Raw genomic sequence first — 18,880 nt, 5'->3', positions numbered from 1 at the left:
CTCGGCTCGGCGCGGCTCGGCTCGGCGCTCCCCACGCAGCAGCGGCAGCGGCCGCGCCAGGCCGGGCTGCGCGGTGTTGGTCCCGCGGGGCTCCGCTCCGCCCTCGGCGCCGCGGGCGTTTCTTGCTTTCCTGCCCAGCCCTGGGCGAGCCGGGCGCCGCGCCCGCTGCCGGCTGAGGTAAGCGGCCGGGAGGCGGGAGGAGAAGGAGGAGGAGGGCAAGCAGGGCCGCGGCGGGGCTCGGCCCCGACTCTGACCGGGGGAGGCCGAAAGCCGCGGCCGGGTGGGCCCCGCCGTCCCCTCCGCCTCCCCGGGCGGATCCCAGCGGGGCCCGGCAGCGGCGGCGGGGCCGGCGCTGTGGGCAGCGGGGCCGCGGCTGCCTCCCGGCGCCGAGCGGAACGCAGCGGAGGGACCCGGGCCTGGCCGCCCCCAGCGCAGGCCGCCCCAGCCGCCGGGGCCGCCTCGACGTTTGAGGGCATCGGTTGGGTACGGTGAGAAGAGGCTTTAAAACTGAGCTCTCCGTTAACTAATGGTTCCTTTTTTCTCCAAGTTATATTGGGGCAATATAATTGTTTCAGCAATGGTAAACCTGAAATCGGCGTTCGTAGGAAAATAAATAAAAAATATCTGAAGTGTAATTAAATTTCGGCTGTTTGAAGGATTTTATAATTACACTTTATGTTCAGCCTATTTTAGCTATAAAGACTTCAATAAATTTTAAAACATAACATGTTGATGAATTTTAATGAGCTGAAGTTTATGTTTTTGTAGTGAGTCAGGGAAAGCATCTTTCAGGCTTAGTTTGGATTTGGAAGATACCCCTACAGTGTGCTGTGCCAAGTACTCTACAGGGGAGCAACCTCTGCTATTTGTGTTTTCAAGTGTTAGCTCTTTTTTTTCTTTCTTAACTGAAATTCAGATTGTTTTGGCTTCAATAACAGCTAGCTGATGCAAGTGACCTGTATCTTTTTTCGAATACTGTCCTCAAAATGGAGGAGGTGGCTAGGAAATGAAAAAAACAAATTCTACTCTAGATTTCTAAATCAGAAAGACATTGAGTAGGTCTAAAAAATTCAAGGGCTGAAGGAGTTAAGGTCAGTCTTTCACAGATACTTTGTAATTTAGCAGTCCAGGTAAGCAGGATATCCTGAGTGCCTAGGCAGGTAAAGTGCCAAATTTCCTTTAATCACAGTGGAAGGAGGTAATTCCCACCGAATATTTACCTGCATTTTTAGGCATCCAAGAACCTTGTAAAATCAGCTCCTCAGTTGCTAGAAGTAGCTTGTTCATAGAATGGGTAAATTTGTTGCCTCTTTTGTGAAATATATGAGTTAAACGCTTTGATAAATACACATGCTTTGATAAATACAAAAAAGGCGAAAGTAAGCAATGCTTCTCAGGTTGCAGTTCTTACAAAACAGTATTAGAATGCTCTTTTATGCATCTCAGCTTCAGAATTCAGATTCTCTACATGAGTTTCCTACCATCTCCTAATATAGTTGAAACTCAAAAAATTGAATGTCTGAATAAATGTATAGTCAGCAACATAATTATAGTATTACAATAAATAGTTGTAGATGTTGGGAGAGAAGAGTACCAAATACCGAGATCAGAATGGCAACCAGCATGTTTTAATCTTGACACCAGTAAGTAGGAATGAACCCTTCCTTAGCAAAATAACTGAAAATTATAAATGCAGAGCAGGGTTAAAACTGGTATGTTTAAACAAAGTTTTACTGGCTGCTGATGCCAGTCATGACTTCAGTCGGACAGACCATCTGCTTTGCAGACTTTAAATACTAAGCTGGGCTCTAAAAGTAGGATTTTCAGAAAATGATGATTTAGAAGCACAAATGCTACTCAAGCCAACACTATGCGTGTGGACCAGTGATGAGACAGGCCTCCTCTGCGGATAGGAGTATCTTGATTCCCTGGCCATTCACCAGCTATTACTGAAATAGTTAATGAACTTCTGGGCTCTTTAATCATCAGGTCAGATCTTTGTGCACACTGTGAAGTTGTGTTCCTTAGTCTGTCTCAGTTGCTTAGTTCTTTGCGTTTGGTTTTGCTCTAGTGCTGACCCCATATTTATTACAAAACATTGCCATACAGATAGAGCTCAGACAGAAGAAATTGTCCTGTGCTTGCATAAATATTTGCTGTTGTCTTTAAGTTTCAGCCTGAAGATCTACACAGATCATGTGTATGCTTTCTAGCAGTTGTATGGAATGAGCAAGCTTTTTCTTAGTGTTCAGTGCTAAGGCCTTGGGCCTTATTTACTGAACACTCCTTCAGCTCTGCTATGGGGAAGGAGTTTCTTAATTTCACTGTATGGGTTTTCTTCTGACCTCCTTGATCTGAATCAGATTGTTTCATTAGTATGGAACCTAATTTTGCAACATGAGATGGGGATATTTTTAGTATCTCTGTTCTCCTATCATTAAAGTAGTTGTTAAAGTCAAAAGTATCCGCTTGCTTTGCCAAACTGAAAGCCAGAGGTAGATTTTTCAGTGTTTGGCATTGTGTAACACTGTACACAAACAGAGCTGCATTTGAATTTATTTTGTTATTTTGAGGAGTCAGCATTTTTGCAAATATCTCAGATTGCAGGATGGGTGCCTGGAAAAGGTAGACCATAGTAACCATTTCTAAAAAGTTTGATTCAAGTGACTGGCTTAACTGCAGGCAAACGTTAGGTGCAAAATAAGGGGCAAAATCTTTTTTTTTTCAGTTAGACTATTTTTTTAAATTAGAGAAGCTGTACTGTTTCTTCATGCAGCCTCTTTCCTTGCTTGCTACACTTGCTGGTACCTGCAACTCAGAGGCATGTGTTTGCTTCTGTTACGCCTCCTGATTTACCCACTGTGACAAGACAAGCATCCTGGGGAAAAAAATACTTAATATGCAGAAAAGGCATCCTGTAATAGTTGGGGTTTTTTAATTAGGTCATGTTATGCACCTTTTCTCGGTGTTGTGTTCAGTGCAATAGCTTGGCTTCCTGTGCCTGCAGGGTTGGGGGCTGGAACCTGCACCCAGACATGCCCTGCTGCCGTTTTTGTCAGCATTGGCTGCAGCAGCAGCTGTTGGGTAGCCATGCTCCCTGTGGGCTTGTGTGCAAATGAGTGGGCTTAGATAGGCGGCAGCAGCATCAAGTGAATGAGGTGGAACAGGTTTGGTCTTCCAGGGATCATGCTTGAAGGCAAGTATCTGCTGCATGCTGGGGACTTGTCACTGTGTGTAAAGGGGCTGAGGTCCCATCTCTCTGCCTCCTTATACACAAGAGTCATCTTGCGTGACTGCTCTCTGTCCTGACCTCCGTACACATACATCCCTGCATTTCTGATGCCCTGTCGCAAGCACTCCCCATTTATTCTCAGGCCCAGGTCTCTCATCTAAACCATTCTGCAAGCTGTTCCCTTCCTCAGGCTCTCTTTGCTTAACTATAGACAGCCTCCTGCCCCAGCAGTCAGCATGGAAGTGATTAAGCATGAAACAAAACGGGCAGATCTGATCTGTAAAAACAAACAACTGATTTGTGGCAAGAATTAGGACAAGGAGAAAATACCTAACAGAATAGCTCATTATCATCTGCTGGTTGCAGTAGAGGGAGGCTCTGCTTTGTCATTTTCCTGGAGCTCTGCACGAGCCAAAGGCAATGTACAGTAGGTTTAGATAGAAACTTTCTTAAGTCTCTCATTGCTGATACTTGTCCTTGTTCAGTCTTCTGAATTTGTCAGAAACCCAGATTTTTCTGGTCTACTCTGTGCTTTCATTTGCAGATTCAGTGATATTTGGCTGTGTGCAACAGGGTGTGGATTTCCCAGAAATGAAAGTGAAAATTATTTTTTTTTTTCCTGACTCGACTGTGCCTCTGTGCTTTTAGTCGCACAGTCTTCTGAATGCTGCTTAGTCCCTGTTGCAACAATCACAAGACAACTTAAAACGTCTTTTCCAGGATCTCCAAGATGCCCGTCAATGTTGATGAGGTGTTGGAACTGTTGTCCCACCTCTCGGAGGAGAAGGGGATGAAAGCTGCTGTAAAAAATTCTGCTCAAGGAGCACTGCTGGCAGGTGCAACAGCATTTCTTGGGGGGCTGATGGGAGGTCCACCTGGAATTGCTGTAGGTGAGTGTGGTTTTTCTGTTGGAGCAAGAAGTGTGGTTAACTGCCTGAGTGAAGAGACTAGGAGGGCTGTGGTAGGTATGGGTTGAAGGAAAGGGGCGTGCAGCGCTGAGATCCCACGTAACTGGGCTTTAACAAGATGCCATGTTGTCTGTCGGGTTTCTAGCAAGGAGCTGTGCATCAGGAAGGCGTGTGTCAGCGTTTCCTTCTAGGGTGATGGTGACCTCGCTGACTCAGACTCCTGGGCAGTGAACGGGAAGCCACCCAGAGGTCTGAGCTTGAGCTGGTGGCACCTTTGGAACCCTTGGAGCAAGCTGTTAAGCAGTCGCTTGCTTTTGGTGGGCAGAGCGCTGGTTCCATCCGCTGAGGTACACCAGTGTCCGAGGCGTGGGACGAAACCGAGAGCAAACGGAGAGGCTCTGAGCTCGCTGGAGCAGGCTCTGCTCCGGCGCTGCGGCGGGGGAGTGAGGAGGAGGGGGGTGAGGCAGGGGCGAAGGAGCACAGGAGGTGGCGGGAGCAGTCGGGGGGTGTTGGCACCTGCTGGCACAGAAGAAAGAAAAGTGGGGTGTAAAGCGAGGGTGGCCAAGTATGCTTAGTCAGCCTTAGCGAGGGACAGGATCGTCTTCCCAATGATCTTGTCAACAATGATGTTTATTTCTGTATTTTAAAAGTACCCGCTACCCACTTTGTGGTGATCTTTGTCTCTGGAATTCGTTACGCCCTGTCACTTTGCTTTCTTTCCATGTATGGAAAATTACAGGAAGGCCAGAGTCTATCAGAAAAGAGTTGTCTCTCCTCTGTATCTCTTGCATCAAGGAGTGTTGCTTTGTTTCTGATTTCTAGCTTGAAGCTATCAGCTTTGATTGCGTAAAGAGCTCCTTTGTGATTGCTGTGGATGTAAAAAGCTCTAAAAATCCTTCTTGGTGCTTTGAACATCATCTATGAACCCGGTTAAAGTAGACACAAATGCAACTCTGCACTGATATCTAATAAAGGTGGGAACATTGTTGATGAAGGCTGTGGAGAGAATTTCAGGTTCCAACAGTAACTGCTAAAGAGTAACATCTCTCTCTCTTTTCTAGGAGGAGCATGTGGTGGATTGATTGGTGCCTGGATGACTGCTGGAAAGTTCAAGCCAGTCCCTCAGATTTTATTGGAATTGCCTCCTGCTGAGAAGCAAAAACTCTATGATAAAGCCATTGTTATTCTCAACCACTTAGACTGGACTGATATTGCGCAGCTGACAGCTCTTGTAATGGGAAATGCTGGCCTCCAGGAGAAGTTGTTATCAGTGCTGATAAATTACCTCTCCACAGAGCTAAGAGCAGAGATACAGTATGGAGAATGAACCTTTACAGAGCAGAATTTTTACAGTGTAATGAATATTATTCTGAGAATTGGGATTCTTCAACACAGAAATTATTAGTTATCACTACTAATTATGAATGTAGGCAGATCTAAGTATTGTTCCGTTGACAGTGATTGCTTGGGTTTTTTTGTTAAGGATAGTATTGCATTACTGCCTTGTCCTGACACTGCCTTGGCAATGACTGCACTAGAACTGAACTCGAAATCACTGAAGGGAATTATGCTTCTCTTACGCTAATGTATCACTGGTTAAAATTTTCAAATCTTTGTGTTTTAGTGAGGAGATTTCATCCTCTTTGTGGTAGTGCTGTGAATTTCTTCTGTGAATGATATCTAGGTGCCAAAGTAGTCGGAGTCGGAGCACTTTGAAGACTTTTACCTACTCTCTGTTTCAGTCCTGGAAAGGACAGTTCCAGGAAAGTACGTTACTGTACTGTGAACTCAAAGATGTCCATCCTTACCTTAATCTTTGTCCCATTTCACTTGTAATTCTTGAGTTATGCATTCCTTTCTGTAAGAAGTGAAGCCAATGCCTAAACAAGATTCAAAGCAACAGGTAAACCAACAGTACACAATTAGTAGTTCCGGGTGTCCTAGAATGGGAATGCATGACAGGAATACTCTTTTAAAAACACTAAAAACTGGGGAGCTGACTCTGCTGTGTTTGCACTGTCCCTAGGACTAGGGTTGTCATTTCAGCATTGGTTTCCTGGGTGAATCTGAACATCTGGTCCTTTGTTTTCATTAAAGTGTTCATAAGAAGCATCATAGCGGTCTGTGTTTTGCTTTAAAGTAAATGAACTCTTGAAGAACTGGGCACTGGAATTGGGGGAAGCAGCCAGCCTTGTCCTGGACAGCCAGCAGTTGGCAGCAGTGGCGGGGGGTGACTTGCCAGCGGCAGTTGACACTGCAAAGCTCCAAATGCAGTGTTGCTGAAGTGCCAGCCAGTTGCCCACTGATTGCCTCAAGGCGCTTGTCAGGCAAGTTCGTGAGTAGAAAAATGTGCAGGTGTGCCTTCTTTTGGATGCAAAAGCAAGTGACGCTGCCCCGATAATGTCATTTTCCCCCCAAAATCAAGATTTATCTCTGTGTGTGTGGCACGGTTTCTAGGAGTTGAGTTCTAAACTCAGAAGTTGCTATCGTATACAACTGATTCATTTACTTCTGTAGGTACCGTTAATGCGTTCTGTGCACTTGCCTGCCCAGAGGGCTGGGCAGGGATTGTTCTTCTCATAGTTTGAAAACAGATTTTTGGTGATGTGAAAGGCAGAAGTGGATGTTAAGTGGGCACTCCTACCGTGTCATAGTTTGATAATGCCGAGCCTGAAATCAGTCTTTTTTCAGATTCTTTGAGAGGTTACACGCACTGCAAGTGGCTTTTTAAGATTTCAGATACCCTCTTTATCCGTTTTAAAATACTGTTTTTATGAAGACACTTTTTTTTTTTTTTGTAATTTCGTGGTTATTTCACAATCTAAATTAACTCTTTCCAAAGTAACACATTGCTAATAGCAGCAGATAACGGAATGATCCAGTAGCGTGGAGACTGTCATCTTTTAGTCAGCTGTTTGAACGCAGACATAAAAGAACTTGACATCTCATAGTAAAGTGGGCCATAGGAAAGTTGTTGGTTTCACTTAATTTATAATAGTATCCAGTATTTAAACAGATCACTGTACGTTTCAGAGTGGTTTCAGACAGTAATATCATGACTCCCATTTTATGTGTATTCATAAACCGGAGCCCTAACAGAGGTAGTGATTTGATTTTTTTACCAGTCATAACAGTGTTGTAGCCATGAATAGAGCTTGAAGTATGTCCTAGGTTAATGAGCCCTAGTCCTCTATTTCTTATAGAAATTCCATTCAAATGCTCTTTATTATACACTTAGAAATGCTGAACTGGTTTTAATTACGATCTTTCAGCATTCACTGTCATAAGAAAGGGCCTTGTGTCATATGGGTACCGGTGGAAGTTTGGTCCAAGTGGTTGGGAGTTCTGCATGGGCCAGCCTAGCTTAGATTAAACCATGCTGACCCTGAGCTCCCAAGAAGCTTTAGGCTCCATGCCCCAGAGAACACTCTTAGTCATTATAAGAGATTTCTCTTCTCTAGGGTTTTAGATGACTGAAGTAGAACCAGGAAGAAATGAGTTGAATTGTGTTTTCTGTATCATTATTTAACAGGCTTGGTGCTCATGGAACGTGTTGGAAGGTGGCAGGTGCCTGTATTGAAAGTGGTAGGAATAGTTTTGCAGCTTGTTCTGAAACACATTGCACTGCTGGTAAGGGAGGAAGAACAGAATCCAGCTCAAGCGTTCACCTCGAGTGAGTTTTGATGAACGAGAATTAGGAGAGAACTGCTTCAGATTGCGGAGATCCTGATACGTAACTACCAAGGGAGAATGAGCACAGCACCCCACAGTGGTTTTGTTGTTTGTATGTTAGTAGTTTATGACAGTTCATACTCTTGAATGCTGCAGAACGATCAAATTCTATCCTCCTGGGCATGCCCTGCTGCCGTTTGTGTCAATGGTGGCTGCGGCAGAAGCCATGGGTAGCCATGTCCTCTGTGGGCTTCTGTGGGAATGAGTAGGCTAAGATAGGCAGCAGGAAGTGAACAAGATGGAAATATTTTGGTCTTGGATGCATTGTTCTCGGGGGCAGATATCTGCCCTAGGCTTCTGTCCCTCAAACAGGGTTCTCTACCCATGTGTGAAAGCCAATCTTACACACAGAGCCAAAACATCGTTTTATTCCACATTTGCCCAGAGATGGGTGCTAGGTGATAATTCCACCAAGCTAGCACAACACACTAAAGAACTTCAAGGTATTTATACACTTGAAATGGCATGAGTACACATTTACTGTAATGACCATTGGTTAGTTCATTATCACTTTGTCCTTCATTGCTTAGTTATATTTAAATTAACCTCACTTGCTATGTAATTTGACTAGGGTTGCAGCACAAAGCGGGCGATACCAGAACTCCAAGATCTAGCAATTTCTGGGCTTGCACAACTGGTAGGAAGTACCATTCCACCTTGCAAGTTGGGCTGAAATGGCAAGGTACCTGTCAAAAGCCAATTATCTTGGACCCTATAAATAGCACTTCTAAGCAAGACCCTTTGAGCTCTCCTGGATCGCAGCATCTCCCCCAAGCTGGGACATCTCTCAGGCTCAGACTTCTCAAATTATTAAAATCATTTGCCCACAAAGCCAATGGAAGGCCAGGGTGAAGTCAAATGACTTCTTGAATCTCAATTATCACCCATTGACAAAAACCAATGCATTGTGAGTATTTGCTCCAAACTCTAGAAGAGAGAAATTTTAACTATAGGCTAGTCTCCTCCATCCACCCCTTTACCTATCTGCGTGTTTAACTATGCACACTTGCCTTTACGATTGTGGACGCCTGTATCATTACAGAGGACATCCATTTCTGTGCTCTTTCTCTGTATGTGTGTATGTGCCTTGTGTTTTACAGACATACATACACATAGATACTTTGACTCAGAATACCCTATAGTAAGATAGTGCGAATCTTGTCATTCTCAGATCTGTAATCAAGTCACTATTTTAATAACATACTTTACCAAATCACTTTGTTATTCTTTGAATCGATCAACCATTAAGCGCTGCTAAAATGTAACTTTTGATCTACCTAACACCATTAACACATATTAATTTGCTATTAAATCATAATGGTGTGAGATACTTTCATGTCCAACAGAGGGGAGGAGTGCCCACTTAACATCCACTTCTGCCTTTCACATCACCAAAAATCTGTTTTCAAACTATGAGAAGAACAATCCCTGCCCAGCCCTCTGGGCAGGCAAGTGCACAGAACGCATTAACGGTACCTACAGAAGTAAATGAATCAGTTGTATACGATAGCAACTTCTGAGTTTAGAACTCAACTCCTAGAAACCGTGCCACACACACAGAGATAAATCTTGATTTTGGGGGGAAAATGACATTATCGGGGCAGCGTCACTTGCTTTTGCATCCAAAAGAAGGCACACCTGCACATTTTTCTACTCACGAACTTGCCTGACAAGCGCCTTGAGGCAATCAGTGGGCAACTGGCTGGCACTTCAGCAACACTGCATTTGGAGCTTTGCAGTGTCAACTGCCGCTGGCAAGTCACCCCCCGCCACTGCTGCCAACTGCTGGCTGTCCAGGACAAGGCTGGCTGCTTCCCCCAATTCCAGTGCCCAGTTCTTCAAGAGTTCATTTACTTTAAAGCAAAACACAGACCGCTATGATGCTTCTTATGAACACTAATGAAAACAAAGGACCAGATGTTCAGATTCACCCAGGAAACCAATGCTGAAATGACAACCCTAGTCCTAGGGACAGTGCAAACACAGCAGAGTCAGCTCCCCAGTTTTTAGTGTTTTTAAAAGAGTATTCCTGTCATGCATTCCCATTCTAGGACACCCGGAACTACTAATTGTGTACTGTTGGTTTACCTGTTGCTTTGAATCTTGTTTAGGCATTGGCTTCACTTCTTACAGAAAGGAATGCATAACTCAAGAATTACAAGTGAAATGGGACAAAGATTAAGGTAAGGATGGACATCTTTGAGTTCACAGTACAGTAACGTACTTTCCTGGAACTGTCCTTTCCAGGACTGAAACAGAGAGTAGGTAAAAGTCTTCAAAGTGCTCCGACTCCGACTACTTTGGCACCTAGATATCATTCACAGAAGAAATTCACAGCACTACCACAAAGAGGATGAAATCTCCTCACTAAAACACAAAGATTTGAAAATTTTAACCAGTGATACATTAGTGTAAGAGAAGCAAAACTGCAAACCCAAAATAATATGTAGTTCTGCCTTCATTCATAATTAGTATTGATATTTATTAATTGCTATGTCAAAGAATCACAATTGTCAGAGTGAAACTCATTCCACTGTAAAAAGCCTGTTCTGGAAAGCTTTATTGTCAGTACTGTATCTTCATCCCTAGGTCTTTGGTGAGATAATTTGTCAGTAGAGTTAACAGCTTCTGCTGGAAATCATAATTACTCATTACAAGATCTGTCAGCTGGGCAATATCAGTCCAGTGTATGTTCCTCAGAATAACTATGGCTTTATCATAGAGTTTCTTCTTCTCAGCAGGAGACAACTCCCATAAAATCTGAGGGACTGGCTTGAACTTTCCAGCGGTCATCCAGGCACCAATCAATCCACCACATGCTCCTCCTAGAAAAGAGAGAGAGATGTTACTCTTTAGCAGTTACTGTTGGAACCTGAAATTCTCTCCACAGCCTTCATCAACAATGTTCCCACCTTTATTAGATATCAGTGCAGAGTTGCATTTGTGACTACTTTAACCGGGTTCATAGACGATGTTCAAAGCACCAAGAAGGATTTTTAGAGCTTTTTACATCCACAGCAATCACAAAGGAGCTCTTTACGCAATCAAAGCTGATAGCTTCAAGCTAGAAATCAGAAACAAAGCAACACTCCTTGATGCAAGAGATACAGAGGAGAGACAACTCTTTTCTGATAGACTCTGGCCTTCCTGTAATTTTCCATACATGGAAAGAAAGCAAAGTGACAGGGCGTAACGAATTCCAGAGACAAAGATCACCACAAAGTGGGTAGCGGGTACTTTTAAAATACAGAAATAAACATCATTGTTGACAAGATCATTGGGAAGACGATCCTGTCCCTCGCTAAGGCTGACTAAGCATACTTGGCCACCCTCGCTTTACACCCCACTTTTCTTTCTTCTGTGCCAGCAGGTGCCAACACCCCCCGACTGCTCCCGCCACCTCCTGTGCTCCTTCGCCCCTGCCTCACCCCCCTCCTCCTCACTCCCCCGCCGCAGCGCCGGAGCAGAGCCTGCTCCAGCGAGCTCAGAGCCTCTCCGTTTGCTCTCGGTTTCGTCCCACGCCTCGGACACCGGTGTACCTCAGCGGATGGAACCAGCGCTCTGCCCACCAAAAGCAAGCGACTGCTTAACAGCTTGCTCCAAGGGTTCCAAAGGTGCCACCAGCTCAAGCTCAGACCTCTGGGTGGCTTCCCGTTCACTGCCCAGGAGTCTGAGTCAGCGAGGTCACCATCACCCTAGAAGGAAACGCTGACACACGCCTTCCTGATGCACAGCTCCTTGCTAGAAACCCGACAGACAACATGGCATCTTGTTAAAGCCCAGTTACGTGGGATCTCAGCGCTGCACGCCCCTTTCCTTCAACCCATACCTACCACAGCCCTCCTAGTCTCTTCACTCAGGCAGTTAACCACATTTCTTGCTCCAATAGAAAAACCACACTCACCTACAGCAATTCCAGGTGGACCTGCCATCAGCCCCCCAAGTAATGCTGTTGGAATTACCAGCAGTGCTCCTGCACGAGAGCCTTTGACAGCAGCTTTCATCCGCTTCAGCTGAGAGATATGGCAGAGCAGTTGAACCACATCATCAACATTGACAGGCATCTTGGCAATTTAAGATCCTGGAAAAGACGTTTTAAGTTGTCTTGTGATTGTTGCAACAGGGACTAAGCAGCATTCAGAAGACTGAGACTAAAAGCACAGAGGCACAGTCGAGGCAGGAAAAAAAAAAATAATTTTCACTTTCATTTCTGGGAAATCCACGCCCTGTTGCACACAGCCAAATATCACTGAATCTGCAAATGAAAGCACAGATTAGACCAGAAAAATCTGGGTTTCTGACAAATTCAGAAGACTGAACAAGGACAAGTATCAGCAATGAGAGACTTAAGAAAGTTTCTATCTAAACCTACGGTACATTGCCTTTGGCTCGTGCAGAGCTCCAGGAAAATGACAAAGCAGAGCCTCCCTCTACTGCAACCAGCAGATGATAATGAGCTATTCTGTTAGGTATTTTCTCCTTGTCCTAATTCTTGCCACAAATCAGTTGTTTGTTTTCACGTATCAGTTATTCTCCCTTTTTTGTTAGTCTTTTAAGGACTTCCAAGCTGATTGCTGGAGGTGGGAGGGTCTCTATCGCAAGCAAAAAGAGCCTAAGGAAGGGAACAGATTGCAGGAGTCAGACTAAGAAGAAAGTTAACTCTGTCCCAGCCAAAACCAGGACACAGAATTAAGCTAGGTTTTCACTGGCAGACGGTGTATTCTTAGTCAAAAATTGTCCTTTTTTCTATGTGTTTTTCTTTTAAGCTTCCTGATTTCAAACTATTATCCAAGCATGATTCTAAATGCTGTGTTAGCAACGGGAGGGAATATCTTTATTTTAAAAATAAAAAAAAAAAAAAAAGAAAGAAAAAAAGCAATCCTGTATTCAAACTTAGATTAGTGATTGAGATGTGTCATTTTATGGCAATTAGATTGTTCCCTAAATTCAGTCTATCAAGGCTGCCTCACTATATGGGTAACACAGTTTTCTTTTTCCATGAAAAGTAGTATTAGTTTCTTTTTTCACTCTGATGAATTCATGGCTATAATGAATTTAGATTTGTTAGATTACAAATACCAGCCCAGCTACAGACTAGACTAGAAGTCATATACATACTCTGCTGAAGTTTGTTTTTTGAATTGGAGAATCAGCGAGTTGAGCCAGAATCAGCCTCTGAACACTGATGAGATAGGAGGGCACCGAGTGATAGAGGTCAGGGAGCTGGGGCAGGTGTGTGTTTAGCCACAGCTATACCTCCCCAGGCTGCAGCATGTGATGTCGCGAGTGCCCGATGGGAGCCAGCCCAGACGCAGGGCCTTGCTCAGCTTGCTGCTGGCCTGCAGGGCTTGTGCCCGCCTTGGATGGGGGACTAGCAGAATGAACAAATGCGGCTGCAGCCCGATATCCTGCAGGACAAGTCCTCCTCTGGCCAGGGGACGGCTCTGCAGAGACTGGGGGGGTAAGGCGTCCCCCCTGCCTGAACCACAGCAGAAAGCTCCGCTGCAGAGGCCCATGCAGGGTTAATGCACAGCGTTGCTCCTCCGCTGATCTAGTCAAGTCAGCTGTGTTAGGAGTGTGTCAGGGAGAGCAGCTGGATCCTGCCAAGCCCGTGAAGAACAGCGTCTCCTGGCAGAGGAGACAGCCCTGCAAGCGGCGTGAGGCTCCCTCCTGCCGCCGGAGCTGCGCAGGGAGAAGGTGCTGGGGCAGCTCCCCGCTTGTGTGGCCCCAGGCAGAGACGCTGGGCCGGACCCGGTGCCTGTGCTGGGGACCGCTGGGGAGCAGGGCTGGGCTGCAAAGCGCGGGCAGAGGCTTGCGGGAGTGTGTGGAAGACCTTTGGACTAAGAAACCAAGCACAGTAAATATCTGCTGGGCTGCTTGGCTCTTAGCGGCTGGTCAGAAAACAAGGGTGCTCAAGGCCAGATTTTGGCCGGAGCTAGAGGCTCGGGGCGGCTTGCCTGCAGCTTGCTGCTGAGCGAACACTCACCCAGGCAGGGACTTTGATGGAAAGCAGGTAGTTGTGCCATGGGTGCTGGTGGCTCTGGCTGGGGGTTTGGTTTGCCAGCTCGCACCACGGTCTCTGAGCCGTTCAAACCGCTGGCGGGCGGCTGCAGGGGCCGCTCCCGTAAGCACGGCTCTCCGGCGCGTGCTGCCGGGCCCGGGGCTCGTTCTGCAGCTCCGGCACCGCGCGGAGCCGGCGTGCCGCACACGGGGAGATGTGCACTCAGGGGGCTGCCGAGGGGCTCCCCCAGCACACACGCTCGCCCTGGGCCGTGCTCTGCCCGGGGCTGGTCGCAGGCTAACGGCTGCGAGGGGGGTGATGTGTGTCAGAGCACCTGGTTCCTCCTGCGGGCTGTGACGGGAGGGGGAACAAATCTGCTGAAAGGCCTCGGTGTCACACTTGCTTTTCCCTCTGGTGTCTCTGGAAGAGCCTTTGTATATGAACCCCCTAAGCGTCTGGTTTAACCTTCTCTGCAACTCTTCCGATAAAATCCACCTGTGGCTTTTTTGCTTATTGCTGTCTGTTAGAGGAAAAGAGGCCTCTCTAGTTGTAAAAGAGTTTTTTATTTTTTCAGAGAAACCCTGGAGTAGCGGATCACCTTTGCACTGCTCGAGAGGCCACGTTCTCATAAGGAAATGCCCTGGTATTTATTGGCAGCGTGGTGGATAAGTAACGTGGGCAGCTTTCTGTGGACAGCCAGCTTCTACGCCCTGCAGCAATGTGATGCTTCAGCTTCCGGTTTCAGTGCTCACAAAACAGCCTTTCAGATGAATTACACTTAGATTGGTTTAGGAAATTGTGCAAGTCAGTCAGTTTGACTGGGGGATGGACATTTCTGCCAGTCTCAGTGAGAGCCATGTTCTGTTGTCAGCTCTCCAACTGGAATTGTCCCATCCATGCCACAGAGCCTTCACGCTGAAGAGCTTTGCAAGAGAAGTTTGCTGGATTTAGCCCAAAGAGAAGCAGTGAACTCATAGCAACACTCAGGAGGTTGGGATACTCTGAGATCATGCTAAGCAAGTGGAGGACAATTACGGACAAGTTTCTGTCTCACTGAGGGGAGGAACTGAATCCTGCAGTACTTAAGGCTTCTTGGTGGGTGGGGAATTATCATCTCCTAGCTGCCGCAGAGGAAGGCTCTGCTTTGCCTTCTTCCCGGAGCTGTGCCGGACGCTGAATGCACGTGACAGTTACTCAAGGTAAAGGCAATGTACAGTAGGTTTAGATAGAAACTTTCTTAAGTCTCTCATTGCTGATACTTGTCCTTGTTCAGTCTTCTGAATTTGTCAGAAACCAAGGTGTTTCTGGTCTACTCTGTGCTTTGATTTGCAGATACAGTGATATTTGGCTGTGTGCAACAGGGGGTGGATTTCCCAGAAATGAAAGTGAAAGTGATTTTTTTTTTCCTGCCTCGACTGTGCCTCTGCTTTTAGTCGCAGTCTTCTGAATGCTGCTTAGTCCCTGTTGCAACAATCACAAGACAACTTAAAACATCTTTTTCCAGGATCTTAAATTGCCAAGATGCCCATCAGTGTCGATGATGTGGTGCAACTGCTCTGTGATCTCCCTCAGGTGAAGCGGATGAAAGCTGCTGTCAAAGGCTCTCGTGCAGGAGCACTGCTGGTAATTCCAACAGCATTACTTGGTGGGCTGATGGCAGGTCCACCTGGAATTATAGTAGGTAAGTGTCTTTTTCTGTTGGAGCAAGAAGTGTGGTTAACTGCCTGAGTGAAGAGACTAGGAGGGCTGTGGTAGGTATGGGTTGAAGGAAAGGGGCGTGCAGCGCTGAGATCCCACGTAACTGGGCTTTAACAAGATGCCATGTTGTCTGTCGGGTTTCTAGCAAGGAGCTGTGCATCAGGAAGGCGTGTGTCAGCGTTTCCTTCTAGGGTGATGGTGACCTCGCTGACTCAGACTCCTGGGCTGTGAACGGGAAGCCACCCAGAGGTCTGAGCTTGAGCTGGTGGCACCTTTGGAACCCTTGGAGCAAGCTGTTAAGCAGTCGCTTGCTTTTGGTGGGCAGAGCGCTGGTTCCATCCGCTGAGGTACACCAGTGTCCGAGGCGTGGGACGAAACCGAGAGCAAACGGAGAGGCTCTGAGCTCGCTGGAGCAGGCTCTGCTCCGGCGCTGCGGCGGGGGAGTGAGGAGGAGGGGGGTGAGGCAGGGGCGAAGGAGCACAGGAGGTGGCGGGAGCAGTCGGGGGGTGTTGGCACCTGCTGGCACAGAAGAAAGAAAAGTGGGGTGTAAAGCGAGGGTGGCCAAGTATGCTTAGTCAGCCTTAGCGAGGGACAGGATCGTCTTCCCAATGATCTTGTCAACAATGATGTTTATTTCTGTATTTTAAAAGTACCCGCTACCCACTTTGTGGTGATCTTTGTCTCTGGAATTCGTTACGCCCTGTCACTTTGCTTTCTTTCCATGTATGGAAAATTACAGGAAGGCCAGAGTCTATCAGAAAAGAGTTGTCTCTCCTCTGTATCTCTTGCATCAAGGAGTGTTGCTTTGTTTCTGATTTCTAGCTTGAAGCTATCAGCTTTGATTGCGTAAAGAGCTCCTTTGTGATTGCTGTGGATGTAAAAAGCTCTAAAAATCCTTCTTGGTGCTTTGAACATCGTCTATGAACCCGGTTAAAGTAGTCACAAATGCAACTCTGCACTGATATCTAATAAAGGTGGGAACATTGTTGATGAAGGCTGTGGAGAGAATTTCAGGTTCCAACAGTAACTGCTAAAGAGTAACATCTCTCTCTCTTTTCTAGGAGGGGTATTTGGTGGATTGATTGGTGCCCGGATGACCGCTCCACGCTTCAAGCCACTCCCTCAGATTTTATGGGAGTTGTCTCCTGCTGAGAAGCAGAAATTCTATTCTGAATCCATAGTTATTCTTGAGTGCTTACAATGGACTGATATTGATGAGCTCACAGCTCTTGTAATGGGAAATGCTGGCCTCCAGGAGAAGTTGACAATACTGCTGACAGAGTACCTGTCCAAAGAACTAGGGATAAAAATACAGTACCAACAATAAGTCTTTCCAGAACAGGAGTTATACAGTGTAATGAATTCCACTTTGACAATTGTTATTCTTCAACACAGCAATTAATAGTTACCAGTATTAAGTACGAATGTAGTCAGAGCTAAGTATTATTTTGGATTTTGGTTTCAGTTTAGTTTTTTTAAATTGCTTTTTGGTAAAGATAGAATTAGGTTACTGAATTATCGTGACGCTGACTTGTAATGTAATATTGAATTACTCTGCACTAGGACAGAACTCAGAATCCCTGAGGGTAATTATGCTTCTCTTACGCTAATGTATCACTGGTTAAAATTTTCAAATCTTTGTGTTTTAGTGAGGAGATTTCATCCTCTTTGTGGTAGTGCTGTGAATTTCTTCTGTGAATGATATCTAGGTGCCAAAGTAGTCGGAGCACTTCGAAGACTTTTACCTACTCTCTGTTTCAGTCCTGGAAAGGACAGTTCCAGGAAAGTACGTTACTGTACTGTGAACTCAAAGATGTCCATCCTTACCTTAATCTTTGTCCCATTTCACTTGTAATTCTTGAGTTATGCATTCCTTTCTGTAAGAAGTGAAGCCAATGCCTAAACAAGATTCAAAGCAACAGGTAAACCAACAGTACACAATTAGTAGTTCCGGGTGTCCTAGAATGGGAATGCATGACAGGAATACTCTTTTAAAAACACTAAAAACTGGGGAGCTGACTCTGCTGTGTTTGCACTTTCCCTAGGACTAGGGTTGTCATTTCAGCATTGGTTTCCTGGGTGAATCTGAACATCTGGTCCTTTGTTTTCGTTAGTGTTCATAAGAAGCATCATAGTGGTCTGTGTTTTGCTTTAAAGTAAATGAACTCTTGAAGAACTGGGCACTGGAATTGGGAGAAGCAGCCAGCCTTGTCCTGGACAGCCAGCAGTTGGCAGCAGTGGCGGGGGGTGACTTGCCAGCTGCAGTTGACACTGCAAAGCTCCAAATGCAGTGTTGCTGAAGTGCCAGCCAGTTGCCCACTGATTGCCTCAAGGCGCTTGTCAGGCAAGTTCGTGAGTAGAAAAATGTGCAGGTGTGCCTTCTTTTGGATGCAAAAGCAAGTGACGCTGCCCCGATAATGTCATTTTCCCCCCAAAATCAAGATTTATCTCTGTGTGTGTGGCGCGGTTTCTAGGAGTTGAGTTTTAAACTCAGAAGTTGCTATCGTATACAACTGATTCATTTACTTCTGTAGGTACCATTAATGCGTTCTGTGCACTTTCCTGCCCAGAGGGCTGGGCAGGGATTGTTCTTCTCATAGTTTGAAAACAGATTTTTGGTGATGTGAAAGGCAGAAGTGGATGGTAAGTGGGCACTCCTCCCCTCTGTTGGACATGAAAGTATCTCACACCATTATGATTTAATAGCAAATTAATATGTGTTAATGGTGTTAGGGAGATCCAAGTTTAAATTTTAGCAGCGCTTAACGTTCGGTTGATTTAAAGATTAGAAAAGTGATTAAGTAAAATATGGTAATATATATTAATTTTCATAAAATTAGAACATAATGGGCTTATTTTTAACCTTGCCTCTCTGAAGCTCCTTGTGTTGTGATGTTATGGCATAATAATTTATGAATCAGTGAGCTGAGTCCCAATCAGCCCCTGAACACCTATGAGATAGGAGGGTTCCAGGTGAAAGAGGTCAGGGAGATCTGGCAGGTGTGTGTTTAGACACAGTTATACCTTCCCAGGCACTGGCATTCTCTCTCAGTTGGAAGAGGTCTTTGTCTCTTGCTGAAGTGTGTGGGCCAGGGTGTAAAGACTATCCTTGTTGCAGAATTGTAGGTAAGCTTGTTGTTCTGATATTTGTGTGGATTTTCAACATGATTTTTCATTCTTGCCCAGCTAACTGTGCCAATGGATTGTTCCTCTAGATTCCTGACCTCTCTCCAGCAGGCAATTTTGCCTAGTAATAATGGAGGTCAGGGTATCTCTGACTTTTGACTGCCATCTGCATTTACTCAAACC

The 18,880-nt window shown here is 45.7% G+C and overlaps 3 protein-coding genes and 1 long non-coding RNA gene across 12 annotated transcripts in view; 2 read left to right on the top strand and 2 right to left on the bottom strand.

Annotated features, from left to right (window-relative positions):
* The window catches only part of LOC104366381 (protein C19orf12 homolog), a 28,040-nt gene extending 21,788 nt beyond the window's left edge, over positions 1-6,252 (top strand). Inside the window, exons 1-3 of one of the 5 annotated variants that reach the window (XM_032987151.2) lie at positions 72-177; positions 3,953-4,122; positions 5,202-6,252. In XM_032987151.2, coding sequence (XP_032843042.1) covers positions 3,963-4,122; positions 5,202-5,467 — 426 coding nt within the window. In that variant the 5' untranslated portion in view covers positions 72-177; positions 3,953-3,962 and the 3' untranslated portion in view covers positions 5,468-6,252. The other 4 variants (XM_032987147.2, XM_032987148.2, XM_032987150.2 and 1 more) reach the window with 4 other exon arrangements.
* LOC122152375 (protein C19orf12 homolog) lies at positions 111-17,426 on the top strand. 3 transcript variants are annotated; one of them, XM_042797381.1, is made up of 4 exons: positions 111-177; positions 14,448-15,072; positions 15,446-15,496; positions 16,633-17,426. In XM_042797381.1, the coding sequence occupies exons 2-4, from the start codon at positions 15,051-15,053 to the stop codon at positions 16,896-16,898; spliced, it is 339 nt and encodes a 112-aa protein (XP_042653315.1). In that variant the 5' UTR covers positions 111-177; positions 14,448-15,050; the 3' UTR covers positions 16,899-17,426. The 3 variants fall into 3 exon arrangements, with proteins under 3 accessions (XP_042653315.1, XP_042653314.1, XP_032843034.2); XM_042797380.1 differs by having other exon boundaries at positions 162-177; positions 15,378-15,554; XM_032987143.2 differs by lacking the exons at positions 111-177; positions 14,448-15,072; positions 15,446-15,496 and adding an exon at positions 16,394-16,545.
* Positions 5,753-17,380, bottom strand: LOC122153879. Its single transcript, XR_006165723.1, has 2 exons — positions 17,317-17,380; positions 5,753-5,866 (listed from the first exon to the last, which is right to left on the bottom strand). It is a non-coding gene; the product is annotated as an uncharacterized LOC122153879 (long non-coding RNA).
* On the bottom strand, positions 10,028-12,673 carry LOC122153878 (protein C19orf12 homolog). 3 transcript variants are annotated; one of them, XM_042797382.1, is made up of 3 exons: positions 12,245-12,673; positions 11,777-11,953; positions 10,028-10,697 (listed from the first exon to the last, which is right to left on the bottom strand). In XM_042797382.1, exons 2-3 carry the CDS (start codon positions 11,934-11,936, stop codon positions 10,438-10,440), a joined length of 420 nt encoding a protein of 139 aa, XP_042653316.1. In that variant the 5' UTR covers positions 11,937-11,953; positions 12,245-12,673; the 3' UTR covers positions 10,028-10,437. The 3 variants fall into 3 exon arrangements, with proteins under 3 accessions (XP_042653316.1, XP_042653317.1, XP_042653318.1); XM_042797383.1 differs by lacking the exon at positions 12,245-12,673 and adding an exon at positions 10,785-10,936 and having other exon boundaries at positions 11,777-11,869; XM_042797384.1 differs by lacking the exon at positions 12,245-12,673 and having other exon boundaries at positions 11,835-11,884.
* Positions 17,427-18,880: the final 1,454 nt, after the last annotated feature.

The sequence above is a fragment of the Tyto alba genome, unplaced genomic scaffold, assembly GCF_018691265.1.
Source record: "Tyto alba isolate M040663 unplaced genomic scaffold, T.alba_DEE_v4.0 Super-Scaffold_26, whole genome shotgun sequence".
NCBI lineage: Eukaryota > Metazoa > Chordata > Aves > Strigiformes > Tytonidae > Tyto > Tyto alba.
The sequence above is the reverse complement of the archived record's forward strand: the minus strand, read 5'-3'. Positions and strand labels throughout refer to the sequence as shown.

What these genes read in the sequence shown, in the direction of transcription:
- LOC122152375 (XM_042797380.1), top strand. Translation starts at nt 15,395, where the DNA reads ATGCCCATCAGTGTCGATGATGTGGTGCAACTGCTCTGTGATCTCCCT. An exon ending in TCCACCTGGAATTATAGTAG is followed by an intron (nt 15,555 to 16,632) that starts GTAAGTGTCTTT and finishes TCTCTTTTCTAG; the next exon opens with GAGGGGTATTTGGTGGATTG.
- LOC122153878 (XM_042797382.1), bottom strand. Translation starts at nt 11,936, where the DNA reads ATGCCTGTCAATGTTGATGATGTGGTTCAACTGCTCTGCCATATCTCT. An exon ending in TCCACCTGGAATTGCTGTAG is followed by an intron (nt 10,698 to 11,776) that starts GTGAGTGTGGTT and finishes TCTCTTTTCTAG; the next exon opens with GAGGAGCATGTGGTGGATTG.